This window comes from Anopheles maculipalpis, chromosome 3RL (assembly GCF_943734695.1).
Source record: "Anopheles maculipalpis chromosome 3RL, idAnoMacuDA_375_x, whole genome shotgun sequence".
Taxonomy (NCBI): Eukaryota; Metazoa; Arthropoda; class Insecta; order Diptera; family Culicidae; genus Anopheles; species Anopheles maculipalpis.
In genome coordinates this window covers 51357164-51371630 of record NC_064872.1, presented here as the reverse complement: position 1 = coordinate 51371630, position 14467 = coordinate 51357164, and the positions used below count along the sequence as shown (strand labels likewise).

The window sequence follows — 14467 nt, the reverse complement described above, 5'->3', positions numbered from 1 at the left end:
AGTACAGTAGGACAAAAGGAACAGAGTAGAAGAGACCAGAGAGATGGCAGGACTAGGTGGGTTTTAGAGCGGGAAGAAAGGGTCATCGATATTTACACGGCACTGTAAAACATATTATTGTGTTTCGGGTAGAGTAACGCTGCCGAATGTAATGTGTCAGTTTAGTAATGTGGTTTTTGTAGTGTGATTCGGGTTTCGGGTTTGCGTACGATCACGCCCAGTTAGACGACTCACATTGCCGAATTACATTCGAGGCGCGGCTAGCGAAGAAGCTAATTCAATACGGAATTAAAGATAAAAATGCAACACTGACAGTAACTGACATTTTGAAACACATCATTCACACGATGAAAACTACCAGGCGCAAGGCACACACAACTGTTCGCCACAGAATCCTACAAATGTCGCAATAATTTGTGGTGTGAGCGTACGGCATATCGGAAGCGAGCGATTTTTCGATGTAAGTAGTGTTGGTTAGTGTTTGGGCGCTTGCCATTCGCTTCGACTGTTGTTAGCATGTTGGATGAATAATATAACACAAGTACGAAATGATGGTACGATAGTTCGCCGGGCAAAAGCAGCATGGGCCAGATTCGGTGAGTGGTGAAGGATGTACGGCCCCGTCCCGTAATGGCGGTCGGGTTCGTAAACAATACGGAACGAAAGATGATGGACGGAATGTACATTGTGTTACTCACTTTCTTCCTCAACCTCGGTGGCACGGTTCTCGATTTCGGAGGTGCTCTTCTGGCGGCGAAGCAGCTTCTGCTTCACCTGACACTTTGGCAGCTGCGATGCACAGTCGGCATGCACGTTCACCTTGCATATGCGGCAGCGTAGGCCCTGTCGGGTGTGTCCTGCGTGTGTGTGTGTGTGTGGCGGGTGAAAAGTAGAAAATGAGAGAAGGAAAAAGAAACGGATAATTCCATTAATCGTATCCCCACCCAGTCACACACAGGTGTGGTTGGGCCGGTGTTCGTTCCCGTGAGGGAGGGTTGGAATGGAGAATCAATTAAAAATGCTTTCGTTAGCTGAATAATTACGTTAAAATGACACCTGTAGACAGTGCACACAATCGATGTATTGCATGGCATAATTCGTGCATGCCAAGGAGCGAGCTCCTGTGCATCAGGTGCAACCCGAGGCCCCCATCGTAGAGCTGCCAAAGAAAGCAGAACAAAAACCAGGCACACACAAAACAACAAAAAAACGAATAGCACCATAATAGAACACGAGTTTATCATCTCGTCGTTGGGACTGGAGTCGATGTGTTTCGTGTCTAACCACTCATGGGAAAATTTGACATTATGCCAAGCACAGCACAAACGGCTACAATGCGTTCATGTATCGTTGTGCATTTATGTGTTCAGCAAAGCCATCAGGCCTGTTGTCGATGGTTTGAAATGAGTCCCAGGTCCCAAAATGGGTGGTGCTGACCTCGAGCATTCCATGATCGTTCATAATTTATTCGGCCACAGCCACAGTACAGTGCACGTCCATGACGGATCAGTTCAACAGTGGTGTCCATAATTTGGAAATTAAATTATAATGCACGTTGTTATGGGCATTCGGTTATTTTCTGTTTCGCTCTTTTTGTTGAAGTTGTTGCACGATGCTTTTAAGGATGGCACGTGCTCTCGGACCGGAATTTCCGGACGGTTTGGTTTTGAAACATGTATGTATCGAGTCGTTCGCTTTTTTTTTGCGTGGCTGTCTTGGCTTTAAAGTAATATTCGTTGTGAACATTTGATGTATCATATCTAAAGTCTGTCAATTTGACACAAAACTGTGGCCCTTGATAGTGCTTGATGCATGTATTTGATTTTCCATTTCTCTTTACGTAATCTGTGTCTATTGATTTATGTAGTCAGAAGTTATACTGTAAACCGAAACGACAGTCGGCGCTTTATTGTGGGACCGAATTGTAGAATTTGAAAACTTTCCCTCCGATGGTCGAGTGCCAAAGTGAATTATTTAATGATGAAGCTAAAACGGGCAAACAGCAGACATCTCAGGCTTTTTGTCCGCTGCCATTCTTCATAAATGTAATACACATCGAGCCACGGTTACTGACAGGCCGGATTGGGAAGATGATTGAGTTCCGCATTTATAATTCAAAGCAAAAAAAGCGGCATTCCGCGTTGCACATGGCCAAATGACTTTCGGCCCCAAACATGTTCCGAAGTTGTCGTAGTTCGTTTTCGCACACGGCCGGAAAAAGTTATATGTTCTATTTCGGAACAGCTAGGAGGTGCATCAAGAGCGAAAAAGGGAGAAGGAAAACAAAATCATGTACATGGCCGACTAAAGGCCTGACCAGCTGGCTGTCTCAGTGTGCCGGATAGACGATGAAGTTTTATTTCTCGCTGGGATGAGAGCTAAATATTCCACCACCACCACCACCACCACCACCAATAACAGCAAGCAACAAGAGTACTTTAGTCGGGTGTACCGAGTGATGGGCACTACTCTCCACAGAATCGATCGAAATATTTGCGGTGGCGTTCGGTGCTGGTTGACGATACGTACCTCGTAGAACCTGCGAGCAAACGTCGCACGGTGTGATCTTTTTGTAGGTGTACTCCTGCAGATTGTGATTATCGGTGCCATCGAAGCGGATTTGTGCTCCATTACCGCTCTTCCTGTAAGGATGTGTAGTAAAGATCGATATTAGAAAATTTGCAGCCAGACCATTTTCGCTACCACCATACGCTGCATACGTGCAAGTAGACATTCAGTTCAAATAAAAGGCATATGTATAGGTGGGTATCTGCGTACATGTTGGCCAACCACGTATGGAGTCCACGGTTGGCGGAAATATTTTGGTGATGTACTTCAAACCAATCGACAAACTACAGCGTTACACTTGGCTCACGGAGACAAGCGCACCTCCAGTGCATTTATGGATACTTCAATTCTTTACAGACGCAATCGTAATTCCAAAAACGAAACACCATTGCATTAAAAAAATATTTGCATAACAATTAGCAAACCCTGCTAGCGCACAAGTCCGTTTTGTTGATGTTGCATGATAGTAGCTGAGCTTGATCTAAGATACATTTTGAAACAAATTGGATAAAAATGCTCAAAACCATAAAGTTTAGTTTTAGCCACAAACGGTACTATACGAACAGATGTTACGTTGGTTAAAAAAGCGATTTTGTTCAGCGAAATGAAAAATGAACCTTCAGTATGTAAAGAAGTGTTAGCCACACTAATGCCGTTGCCTTACTGCTAGCAAACTATAAGAAAACTAAACATAAGCCAGTCAAAGATGTAACGCAACTGCAACCGAATCTATCGATGTTCACTAACGGATCGTCGTATCTAGCGGGTAAGATAAACTATTAACTGGTTACTGTTAATCGTCTCAAAAACAAAGACTTTTGACACTACTTGGAAAACAGTTTTCTCAACGATGTATTGCATTAAAACTACAATAGACAGTTCGCTTTATAGATTTCTATCAACGTTACTATTGCTGAATTTGAATCAAAGAGATAGTTTTGATCTGGTACTGTGCAACGACAAGTTTTGTTATGGAATTCATAAAAAAAAAAACAATCGCTAAAACGTGTACAAATTTCATAAACGGTTAGATACGCATACGCAGAGGGGTTCTATAAATATATTTATCTTTAGTTTACATATGGAGCACACACTACGACAGCAAACGTAATATATATAGATAGATATATAGGTATAATATGTTTATACAGCATAATATTTGGATATTATATGATTTGCTTGATATCCATATAAATGTTGTTACCTCATAGTCAACACCGTTGACACTGCATGGTACATTTGATTGGATTTGGTACTAATTGTGTTTACCGAATTGCAAAAGTAATAGGAAGGCAATAAAGAAATCAAATGAAAGTTTTCGTTAAACAACAATCGATATCAAACATACACACACTCACACGTATGCGTCAGTTATAATGCGTGTACTAAAACAGTAGGACAGTGCCTAATCTGGACAGGGTTTGTAACGTTTGTAAAAAGGTTTTTTTTTTTTTTTGCAGAAACGAATTGCCTCTAAACGAACAGATGTTGGATTATAATATTGGATTTTGAATGCGACTGTATTACGAAGGTTGATCATTCGCAGAGTTTGGTTGTTTTTCGAATTTTAGCCCTTATTCGTCTACTGCTATTGAGAGAAACGCATGGAAAGGACATTTCGATGAGATAAAAACTGCTGAAAATTTCCCTGCTTATGTTTTTCCGCATGTGTGTAATCAATAATTACCACTTTGCTACAATGTTTCACCAAAAAAAAAAAGGCTAAAAAAGAAACTACAAATCCGCCTTAAAAAAAGCCATTAGCGTCGTTGAAGTAATTCGCCTAATAATGGTTGCCTTTCACCCATAACAATAGGAACTAAAAGTCATCGAACCAAATGCATCCTCATCCTTCCAACTTGCCAAAAGAATGGATCAAGAAAAAAAAACACGCGAAACAAAAGCAACAACAAAAAAAAGAAGATAATAAATGACAAAAACATGCCAATAGACACCATTTGCTGCGCGATCAAAAGCATGCAGAAACAGTTAATTCGCACAGCAACGACACAGCCTAACGTAAGCGCTAGGAGATGAAAATTATGCCCCCCCCCCCCCCTTTCGCTGACACAGATCCTTAAGAAACTCGCAACCATTATCATGTTGAGCTCGGTTCCCCACCTTTCCGATACCCCCGGGTGGAAATCGGGCCGTGTTAAAATGGAAAAAAAGAAGCAAGGTTAGACGCCCTCTTTCACGCTCTGTACACGTTATCATCTGCGATGAAAGCGAATGATGATGCCCTGCAGACAGTCGCATTCGTGAAAAAGACCGTGCAAACTACAACCATTTGCGCACACGCCTGAAATGGGGGATGCCTCTTTGCCTAATGGATGGTTCCCGGTAATGAACCTGGACCCGAGAGCCCCTGCCTAGATTGAATGGTTTCGTGCGGCTCGAGGTTCCGAATGGGGGATGGATGGATGGATGGAGAAGGGTATGCAGGGTAATTGGGGTGAGCGAGTGAGGGGGGAAGGTACTTCTTTTTTTTCCTTTTTTAAAGCGTGAGTGAGCGGTGTTGAGAAAAGGCAGACATTATGAAAAGGATTGCGGAAAGCCTGGGCAATGGACAAGGCGTGAGCAATTCGCGCAGCAAGAAAATGGAAAAGTCATCTCGGCGAAAGTAAAGGTAAGGTACAGATAAAATGGTACCATCGGTGACTGGGGAAAGGGTGTGTAAGAACGTTAAGCGAACATAAAGCGAGCGATAAATGCGAAGAAAGACTTGAAACTTAAGATATTGCACACGGTAGAGTTAGGGAGAGGTAAGTCTGGTGAGGATTTTGGAGTGTAAGGTTTATCGGTAGAACAAAAGAAAAGAAACAAACTAACAAAACAAAAACAAAGATGGAGTTCATTCAAAAGCTACAACAACCAGAAGAAAGAGAGAGATAGAGAGAGAGAGAGAGTGAGAGAGAGAACGAAAAATGGTTCCACTTACCTATCGTTCGCCGAACCTGCCGGTTTCAGGCTACGGAACGCTTTTAGCCACTTAGTCTTCATTGAGGAAGAACTAGAAGAAGACATTTTACGTTCACCGCGAGGTGAACCAGGATCTATTCTACCCAAAAATAACTCTTTCTGTAACGAGAATGCGCAAAAGTAGAAGAGGAAAAGGAAGATAAAAGAGAAACAGTGAAATTACGGACAGAAACCTATCCTAGGCAGTTGCGCTTATACATAAGTGTTTTGCTGTGTTGGTGTAATACAATTTTAATTATTCGAACTATACCGATCGTCACTAATGGCCTTCAGTTTTGTGAGTGGCTGTGTTAGTGTATGTTAAAATGTGTTTGCATGAAGCAGAATAGCTCCATACATTCTATGGTTCTATGGAAACTCGTTCACAACGTGATTAAATATTTATCCACTATCTAACAGAAAAGCTAATATCTAGAACGGCATGGAAAAGGTTAGCAGCAGGTAAGTATATGTATAAAGAGGTGTTAAAAAAGTTAAAGAAATAGGGTAAGACTAAAGGCAAAGGAAAAAAACACAACAACAGTTCGAAGAGGTATTCAAAAATGGTCTAGCTATGGCTAAGCTATCGATTCGACTAACAGTTAAAAGTAGTATAAATCTACACCTAGATTGCGGCAACGTAGAGTGGCGTTGAAGAAGAAGAAGCTGTATGTGTGTATGTGTATGTATGTATGTATGTGTGTGTGTGTTATTGTTAAGAAATGGATTGCATCCAATCATACAACTGAAGTGGGCAAGCCGAGCTGTGTGATGTGTGATGCATCTCGTCGCTCGCTTTTTCTTGGAGAGCCCTTTTTTTTCTTCTAACGTCAGCTGGCAGAATCTCGCCAACTATTATGGTTTTAGTTTATTCAGGTCAAGAGCTCTATTCCGATCTGCAGGCAGCAGCTGGCACAGGTCGTTCCACATTTTTTTGCCATCACACGTTGGCCCGGTTTGGGTACGACGCGGTGCCACTGCTCTACGCTCGTGATCGTATGAGCCGAGCACCCAGTCAGCTTCAACGAAATTCGCTCCATCTCTCCGGCCACCTTGCCACGTTCCACGGGAATGGGTTGTAGGGAGCTTTCATGCGTGATGTTCTTCAACCATGAATGCACTAATAAATCATACCAACCGTTTCGCAAAACGGCACGACCAATGTCGAGTGCTTTCGGGGTCCATCTTCTTCGGGGTCAACATTTATAAACAAGCACTTCTTGTGCAACGCGACCAAAAGGTGGGATGTGAAACTCACATACATACATACACACACACACACACACACACACACACACACACACACACACACACACACACACACACAGAGAGAGAGAGAGAGAGAGATAGACAGAACATTTTCACATCTCTTTCGTCCTTTTCATATCGCATTTTGCGGGGACAGTGTGTGTGTTTGTATCTCGACTTTTATCGACTTCAGCGTTTGCGAGTAGGTTCGCCAAGCGTTATCAAAAGAGAAGTTCCCGAAAGATATTACCGTGCCCGGGAAAGAAAAAAAAAACCCTTCAGTCCCAGAGGATTGACAAACCCAGGGAGCTATGGTGAGGGGTGGAATGTGTAATATACCCACTGGCCTCTATCAATTCACTATGGCGGACGACCCTTTGAATGCAGATCGACCTTGCCGAGGTTGACCGCAAACGAACTTTTTTTGCGTGAATGTGTGTGTGTGTGGCAGTAGAGCTCTTCCCAAGCGTTGGATCCCGGTGAGCTCGTCACGGCTCTACTTGACGTTCTTTGTGTCGCTAACGAACCGACTACTTATGAGTCCCTAATGCTGCTGCCAGCTGGTACTGAATTGGTTCGGCTTTGGGATGCCTCCCACGCACGGTCGTGCGGGCGAAGCAGATGTCCATGGACACATACACACACAAACATACACACTCACACGAGCCAAGATGTGTGCCCGGAATGTTTTCATTGGGCAGGTGTTAGAACACACAAAAGCTCTCGAAATCGGAGATCCTTCCCTTCGCCCCTTCATTCCGGATTGATTGAAGCCTGTTGCTGATGGGAACGCTGTGCGCGCAGTGAATTGTAGAAACGCTGGCAGAAATGACACTTGGCTCAAGCACGAAAGCTTTCGCTCGTCGACCGGATGGTGCTCGGAAACTCGAAAGTCATTGTCAGTCAATGGTTTTTCCGAGGAGTTGTTAATTATATTGATCCCTCTTGTCACAGCAAAGCGTAAAGATTCCATTCCACTTTCGTGCTATGTTTCGTTAGAAGAACTCTAGAAGGATAGTGGATGAAAGATCGTTAAACTATTGCAAAAGAAATCATCGGATGACAGATAAGGTCCAGGGCGTATAATTATGCTGACTGGCGTAAAAGTTTTTTTTACCCATTTGTAATCCATTTCGAATATGTGCAACACAAACCGCATTTTGTGGTTAAGGTTCAATTTAGTGCTTTGAAACAACTAAATAAAAAATCATAGAAGTAAAAAGTGCCTCGAATTGCGGCAAGAGAACACAAAGACTGAAAATAATCTTTGGTTTTTAAATCAGAAAAGCTATTTATTTTTCTGTAATAAGTAACAAAAGACCCAATCAGACCCTCGAAATGTACATTCGTGGAAAACCTTGCCTAAGGTTTCTTTGCATCATAATAATATTATTCATCACAACATCAACATCGTTAATTGATATTTGAAGAATGGCATTCTTTTTTTTTTTTGTTGCCTTTCTGCAAACGTAATCGGATTTGTTTTATCCAATCGGATGGTTTAATTTGCAGCTCGTGACAGAATCAAATTACTGTATTATCGATTGGTAATTGATTCAAATAAATATTGAAGTTTGGAACCGAGTAATCCACAATTAATCGCCTGAGTTTTCACCACAGTTTGCTTGACTTTATGCTTTTCAGTATCGTAATAATGTTATCTGTCATGCATTGAGTAAGTAGCGGGTCAGTGTACCGGCCGGAAAGCTTCTGGTTGTTTGGCGAGTTATTACTGCTAGGCATCTGACTTATAATTAGGCTTTCATTCATCGTGCCCCTGCAGCAGTATCCCGCTTAAGCACGAAACATAACCCAATTACAGTGTATTTATGATCCTGGCTAAGGGTTGCTCGGGACGGGAGTTTAAGGAGCAGTGTAAATTTATTTTAAAATGGCACTTGAACTGAAATTGACCTAAATTGGAAGTTGAAAGTTTTCCGGAACTGTTCGCCATCCCTCCCACGGTAGAAATTATTAATGGAGCCGAAGGCTTTGTTTTGATTTAATTGGGATAGCGAATGGTATGGCTATCGTGCAATTTACTGCTTGTTACATAAGCTTGTAACTGTGTTTGGTTATTTTTCACAGCGTTTAATGAAATTGGATACAAAATATAAATGTAAATGCTTCTCTAATTTGCTAGGATGTTTTGTGTTGGAAAATATAATATTTTGCAAAATTTTTTGGCAAGTGTTTTTGAAATGCTGCCTGCGTATAATGTACATTTTAGCTTTTTTTTCCTGGACGGTACAACCGGGAATGGTTGAACGGTTTGTTCATGAAATTATTATACCGAAAGCATAATTGATGTGCTCAATACAAAACTGTTATTTTCCTATTTGATTTATTCATCGTCTGCAACATTTGTTATTTCATTTGTTGAATTCAACGGAGCATATGTGGCCCCCTTGAAGCGTCTTTTTTTACGTTTTCATTTACAGTTAACATTCACATTTTTACATTCAACAAATAATTGGCCGCAGTGTACGTATACAATTAAGGAACGCAGAGCGCGACAGGGTTGGTTCAAAACGATCAGAAAAGGGCGTTAAATTCGCGGCACATGACGATCAAAGGCGCCAAAACGTGTACGACGTACCCCTACGTCAAGAAGTGATCTAGCACAGAGCGATCTAGTCGGGGCGTAAGTGTTGATTGCAGAGAGCATCGCCGGCGAGTCGATACGATTGTCAAGTAGACCTGCGACAAAAAGTCTCTGCGCTGGATGGATTCCAGGCGAGCCAACGAGCGTGCCGATATGGGCCATCACACGCCATGAATATTCCACCACAGACTGAACTAAGGATCAGTACAGCACGCAAGCTTCTTCAGAATGCCAACTAGTTGACTGTCGTTAGCCACGATGTGCTCCAGCTGGTCATGGAAGCTCAATTTATCGGTAAGGAGCACTCCTAGATCTCTGACGCAGCTTTTTACAGACAAGGGCAGTGTCGTTAATGGTATACGTGCAGATCAAGGGATTACGCTTTCTGGCAAACGTAACCACAACGTACTTGGTGACGCATATCTCCAAGCCATTCGTACAGCATTAGGACTGGAACGTGCTGAGAGCATTCTGGAGATGCAGCTGATCTTCCTTGTTGCGTATCGGTAGGTACAATTTAGCGTCATCCGCGTAAAGTAGGTTGCTGTCACGAGCAACCACACGTGTGACGTCGTTCAGGAATATTACGAAGAGAAGCTGACCAACATTTTTCTTATGTACATGCATCTGGAGAAACACTCTTGATTGTAGAAAATGCTACTGATATCTATGAAATATCGTGCGTGAACATTATAACGCATGCATTGAAAAAAATAGACTGATTTAGGAAAAAATGCATGTAAATATCCTTTGTACTAGTAGCTCATCCCCTTAGGAATGCTCTTTCGAAGCACGTATACATCAATGCTACCAATTAATAGTTCATGAAGTCTCTAACCTATTTACCTTTTTCTTAATATTTTCCAAATTCAACTGTACATTAGATTAAAATGTAGTTCAAATTGAAGAAAGATAATAACCAACATCGCGTGTCAGGTGTAGGTGGATGGGAAACTCTATGACCCTTTGCTACCAGGGAGATGGAATTGCCTAGCAGCTGTTCAATCTGACGTTAGAGCCAGTGGCGGATCAAGGGGTTTGGAGGCCCATGGCGGAATGGATATTGGGGCAACACAATGCAGTAGCGGGGCTTTGTCACAAGTGGTTCCCGAACCCGAGAAGCCCCATGATCGGTGAAATACTTCTCTACGGTGGCCCTTGGTCGACAAAGCCCCTGGTCCACGAGGCATCCCTGGTCGACAAAGTCCCCCTGGTCGGTGAGGCCCATGGTGGTCGCCACCTCCACCCATAGGTTAATCTAATACGAGTTGGAGTACAAACTTCGGAGACCAACTTCTATAAGCCATTTAGAATCCTGACATACGCTGATAACGTCTTCTTATTACTTTCGATTAAACGATCTGTCAGATCATATCGGTCAACTTATGGATTTCTAGAGTTAACGATTCCACGAAGTTTGACAGTCAGTTCTCATTATATGGCCTTGAAGTGATGATGTTCAGTGCTGATGATACTTCGATTGAGGCTCTCCTATGCAGCACAAGCATATCAAAGGAACGAGCAGGTGTCGCCCAACATCGAAAGCGCACCACTGCTCTGGTGAATTGATCATGCCGTGAGAATAACACTCGAAAACCCAGCTCGCATGGTATTTTTCGACCAATCACATGGACAGTGAAGGCGTGTTAGGCCGAAACTGCGACGCGGCTGTATCGTCGAGTACGTAAGCAACTAAGTAAGTATCTAGCTAAAAGTTTTACAAAGTTTCCATTGGCGAACCTGGGCAAGGATCACTACTACATCAATGCATCCTGGACCTACTACTGACTGAAGCTATTACTATTACTGAGTTAAATTCACCCACGCAACCTGTCTTTCAGTTACTAGTTTCAATTTATAGAAATTGTTGGAAGAGCACATCAATGGCGGTGCAACTACTAATGCAGCTACTTCTACGCAGTAGAACTTCCCTTCAAAACAATGATCTTGGGTCGAAGCTTCCGTCTAAATGGCGAAAATGTGCTGGACAAAACAGGCCGTTTATGTCTAAAACGAAGTCACCCATGTGATAATTCTTCAAAAGAAGCGGTTGCTAGCGCTTCTAAAAAATATATTTACGTTCGTAGACACTTTTACAATCGAAAAAACTCGCAACTGGCCTTGGCAGCGATCGCATTGAATATTTTTGGGAGACCTTATCCAACCATTCTCTACCCAAGCGGGAGCAGTAAATGATCGCTTAGGTTTAGAATAAGCTTTTAAGATAAGCACGGCCAAGGTCTCCGATAATAGCAAAAAGGACGCTTAAGATCGGATAACATTTGTTCAAAAAAAAAAAAAAATGCTTCGTGATCGTAGTATAAGAGAAACCATTAAATGCATTTAGTATCTGTTAAAGTTCGCTGCCCAAATTTAGTCTATTTTTTTCATGCACACGTTACTTCATTCTTGTATATCTTAACAAACCACTGCGTACAACGTGTATGTAGCAGTGTAGAAGAAGCAATATATTTGTTATTTTTGATAACATTTGAATATTGCTTAGAAGTTAGCACAAGACTAACAGTTCTGGAATATATTCTCACGAAAAGCTACTACTAGATGGTTGCATATAAAAATCATTCGCCTAAACAGGATATAGATTTGAGTCGTCGACCGATTTGTTTGGAATAAAATAAAATAAAGACAAAAAAAAAAACTTTCAAGAGCAAGCAAATTTTGCTAAGCGGACAAACCTCGAGCACGGTAACGTGAACATGGGCGGAACAATACAAACAAAATGCTTCATCGAATCGAGCAAGCGAACTTCATTGCCAAAGAACAAAATAGAAATAAGAGTTAAAAAAGTATATAAAACGAGAGAGAGAGAGAGAGAGAGAGAGAGAGTAAAAGAGAGAGATAGAGAGCTCAGAAAGAAGTGGGAACAGAACTAATGAAAACTAATTTACCAATCCGCAAGTGCTGAAGTGCATCCTGCAATCGTAAGATGCTAGGAGCGTGAAACAATCGCATAGTGTGCGAGCGAGGGGCTGTAAAAGACAAAGGACCCTGCAAGCGGGATGAATGACTATGCCCGGGCAAGCGTTAAGAGCAGCGTTGTAGCCGTGTCCTGCGATGGCGAGTTGCTGCCGGTGCTGCTACTGCTGATGCTGGTGCTGCTGGTGCTGCTGCTGAAGGCTGGCACTGGGCCGACGTCAATCGTGGCTCCAGGGGCCATCTGGGTCCGTTAGCAGCCGTACCAAGCTAGCCGTCTCTTGCTTCACGCCGGGTTCGGAAATGTTGCAGACACCAACTACCGACCACAGGCAGGTGGCAGTCGAACAACGAAAAGGGGCTGATGGGCGAAAACCCGATCGGTGTATAGGTAAACGTAATGGACCTGTTCGATATCGGTGTGAGTGTGTGTGGGTGTTTGTGAGTATGCATGTAAGTTTGATCATCGATTTTTGGCCCCAGATTCGACCATACCGGATGCATCAAGTACAAGACATGTAGCGTTGGTAAGAGGAATAGATAAAGAGTGATTTAGTGCAAATGTACGGGTGGGCAGCAGAAGTAGCTTGCAGTGGAAAAAAGAAAGAGAGCGAGAGAGAGGGTAAAGTAGATAAAACCAATGCAATAGCTTAGCAGAGACGGAAGGCAGAGACAGAGGAGTCGTGAGCTCTGAGTAATGGTGAGAAGAATGAAAAGAAGGACAAGACAAATAGAAACAAACAGTCAGAATATACAACACAAGACAGCAAAATGGCTAGATGTAGACGAAAAACTAAATGGAAGAAAAAGAGGAGTAAAACCCAACATTGAAAACAATTGCAACAGACGGCCATAGGAGAGGTGCCCGTGAACGCGAAAGGAAGAAAAGAGCGTTGGCGGAGCACCATCTAGCAGAAGTAACACAATAGAGCAAACAAACTCGCGGAGAGAAGGATCGCGGTGGGTTGCGTGCAAGCAAGGCATGAATAGAAAGAATCGATCGATCGGTGGTGTGAGCAAAAAAGAAAAAAAAAAACGGTTAGCGTAACTTGGAGTAACAGGAAACTTACAACACGATAACGGATCGCTATCAAGCCCATTTGGAAGCGAGACAAAAGCAAACGTTACCCGCGGTAAGCTGCAGCCCAACGAACGATCCCTTTTCGCAGTTCGAATGGTTGTGTGCGTGTGTGTCCGTGTGTGTCTGTCTGTGGAAATGCGTATGTGCCTTTTTGTCAGTGCTGGTTGACAGTGGCCCGAAAAGAACTGCTGCTGGGCATAACGCGGCCCAAGTACACAATCATGCGTTGTTTGTTTGCATGGCCGTGTGCGCCCTTCCGTGCCGGTCGATGGTTTGATTTGTTTAACTTTCTGATTTTCCGAGACCACGCAAAAAGATCGGCCCGCGTGCACGCCTTTCCACGAAGGCACCGTCCAAACCGACCGCTTCCACGTGTCTGGTTAACGGACCAGGAATCCGGAAATCTTGCCGCCGGGCACTGGGTGTTTTAGATTTATTTTCTACCGAACCCTTACTCTCAACGGTGCAGACGGATAAAACTAACGTAAAAATGAACCTTTGTTTTCGCGGGAAAGACTCGGCTTCATTTTCCTTCGGATGGGAAATATGATCAGGAAATTGGACGGTGGAGTGGAAGAGAAGCCACACTGCACACTCTTCTGTCACTGCCGTCAGTTGCTCTGCTGGTGATACTGCTACTGTGGTTTGTGGTACGTGTGTATGTTTTCTTTTTTTTTGCCCCGTCTGTGAATTCGTTGCCTCAGTGTAATCGGAACCGTTCGGCTACTGTTTGTGCGTCCGGAGCGTCACGCATCGACCCGGGATCTACACTGGATCCTGGGGATTGGATAGAAATAGCCCGTAAAAAATTGTTGACCGTGTTGAACGAAGCGCGATAGTTTGTGTGTGTGTGTGTGTGTGAGTGTTGGGGGGGGGGGGGGGGGGTGGAAGGTGTCCGCGGCTGAAACTCTGACGAGGCGATGCACACGTCGATATGGGTAGGAAGGGATAATTGATGATATTTCATTACACTCACGCACTTTGCTATTTTTGGTTGTTGGTACTTTCGCGCCGATCTTGGCTCAAAACCACCGCGATACCTTTTGTTTGCTGTTTCGATCTTGGTACTT

General features: G+C 43.2%; 1 protein-coding gene across 1 annotated transcript in view; it reads right to left on the bottom strand.

The window, feature by feature from the left end:
- LOC126561320 (uncharacterized) overlaps positions 1 to 14467 on the bottom strand; it is a 46871-nt gene that overhangs the window by 13289 nt on the left and 19115 nt on the right. The window contains 3 exon segments of the mRNA XM_050217394.1: positions 699 to 857; positions 2530 to 2642; positions 5510 to 5649. Of these exon segments, the coding sequence (XP_050073351.1) occupies positions 699 to 857; positions 2530 to 2642; positions 5510 to 5649 (412 nt within the window).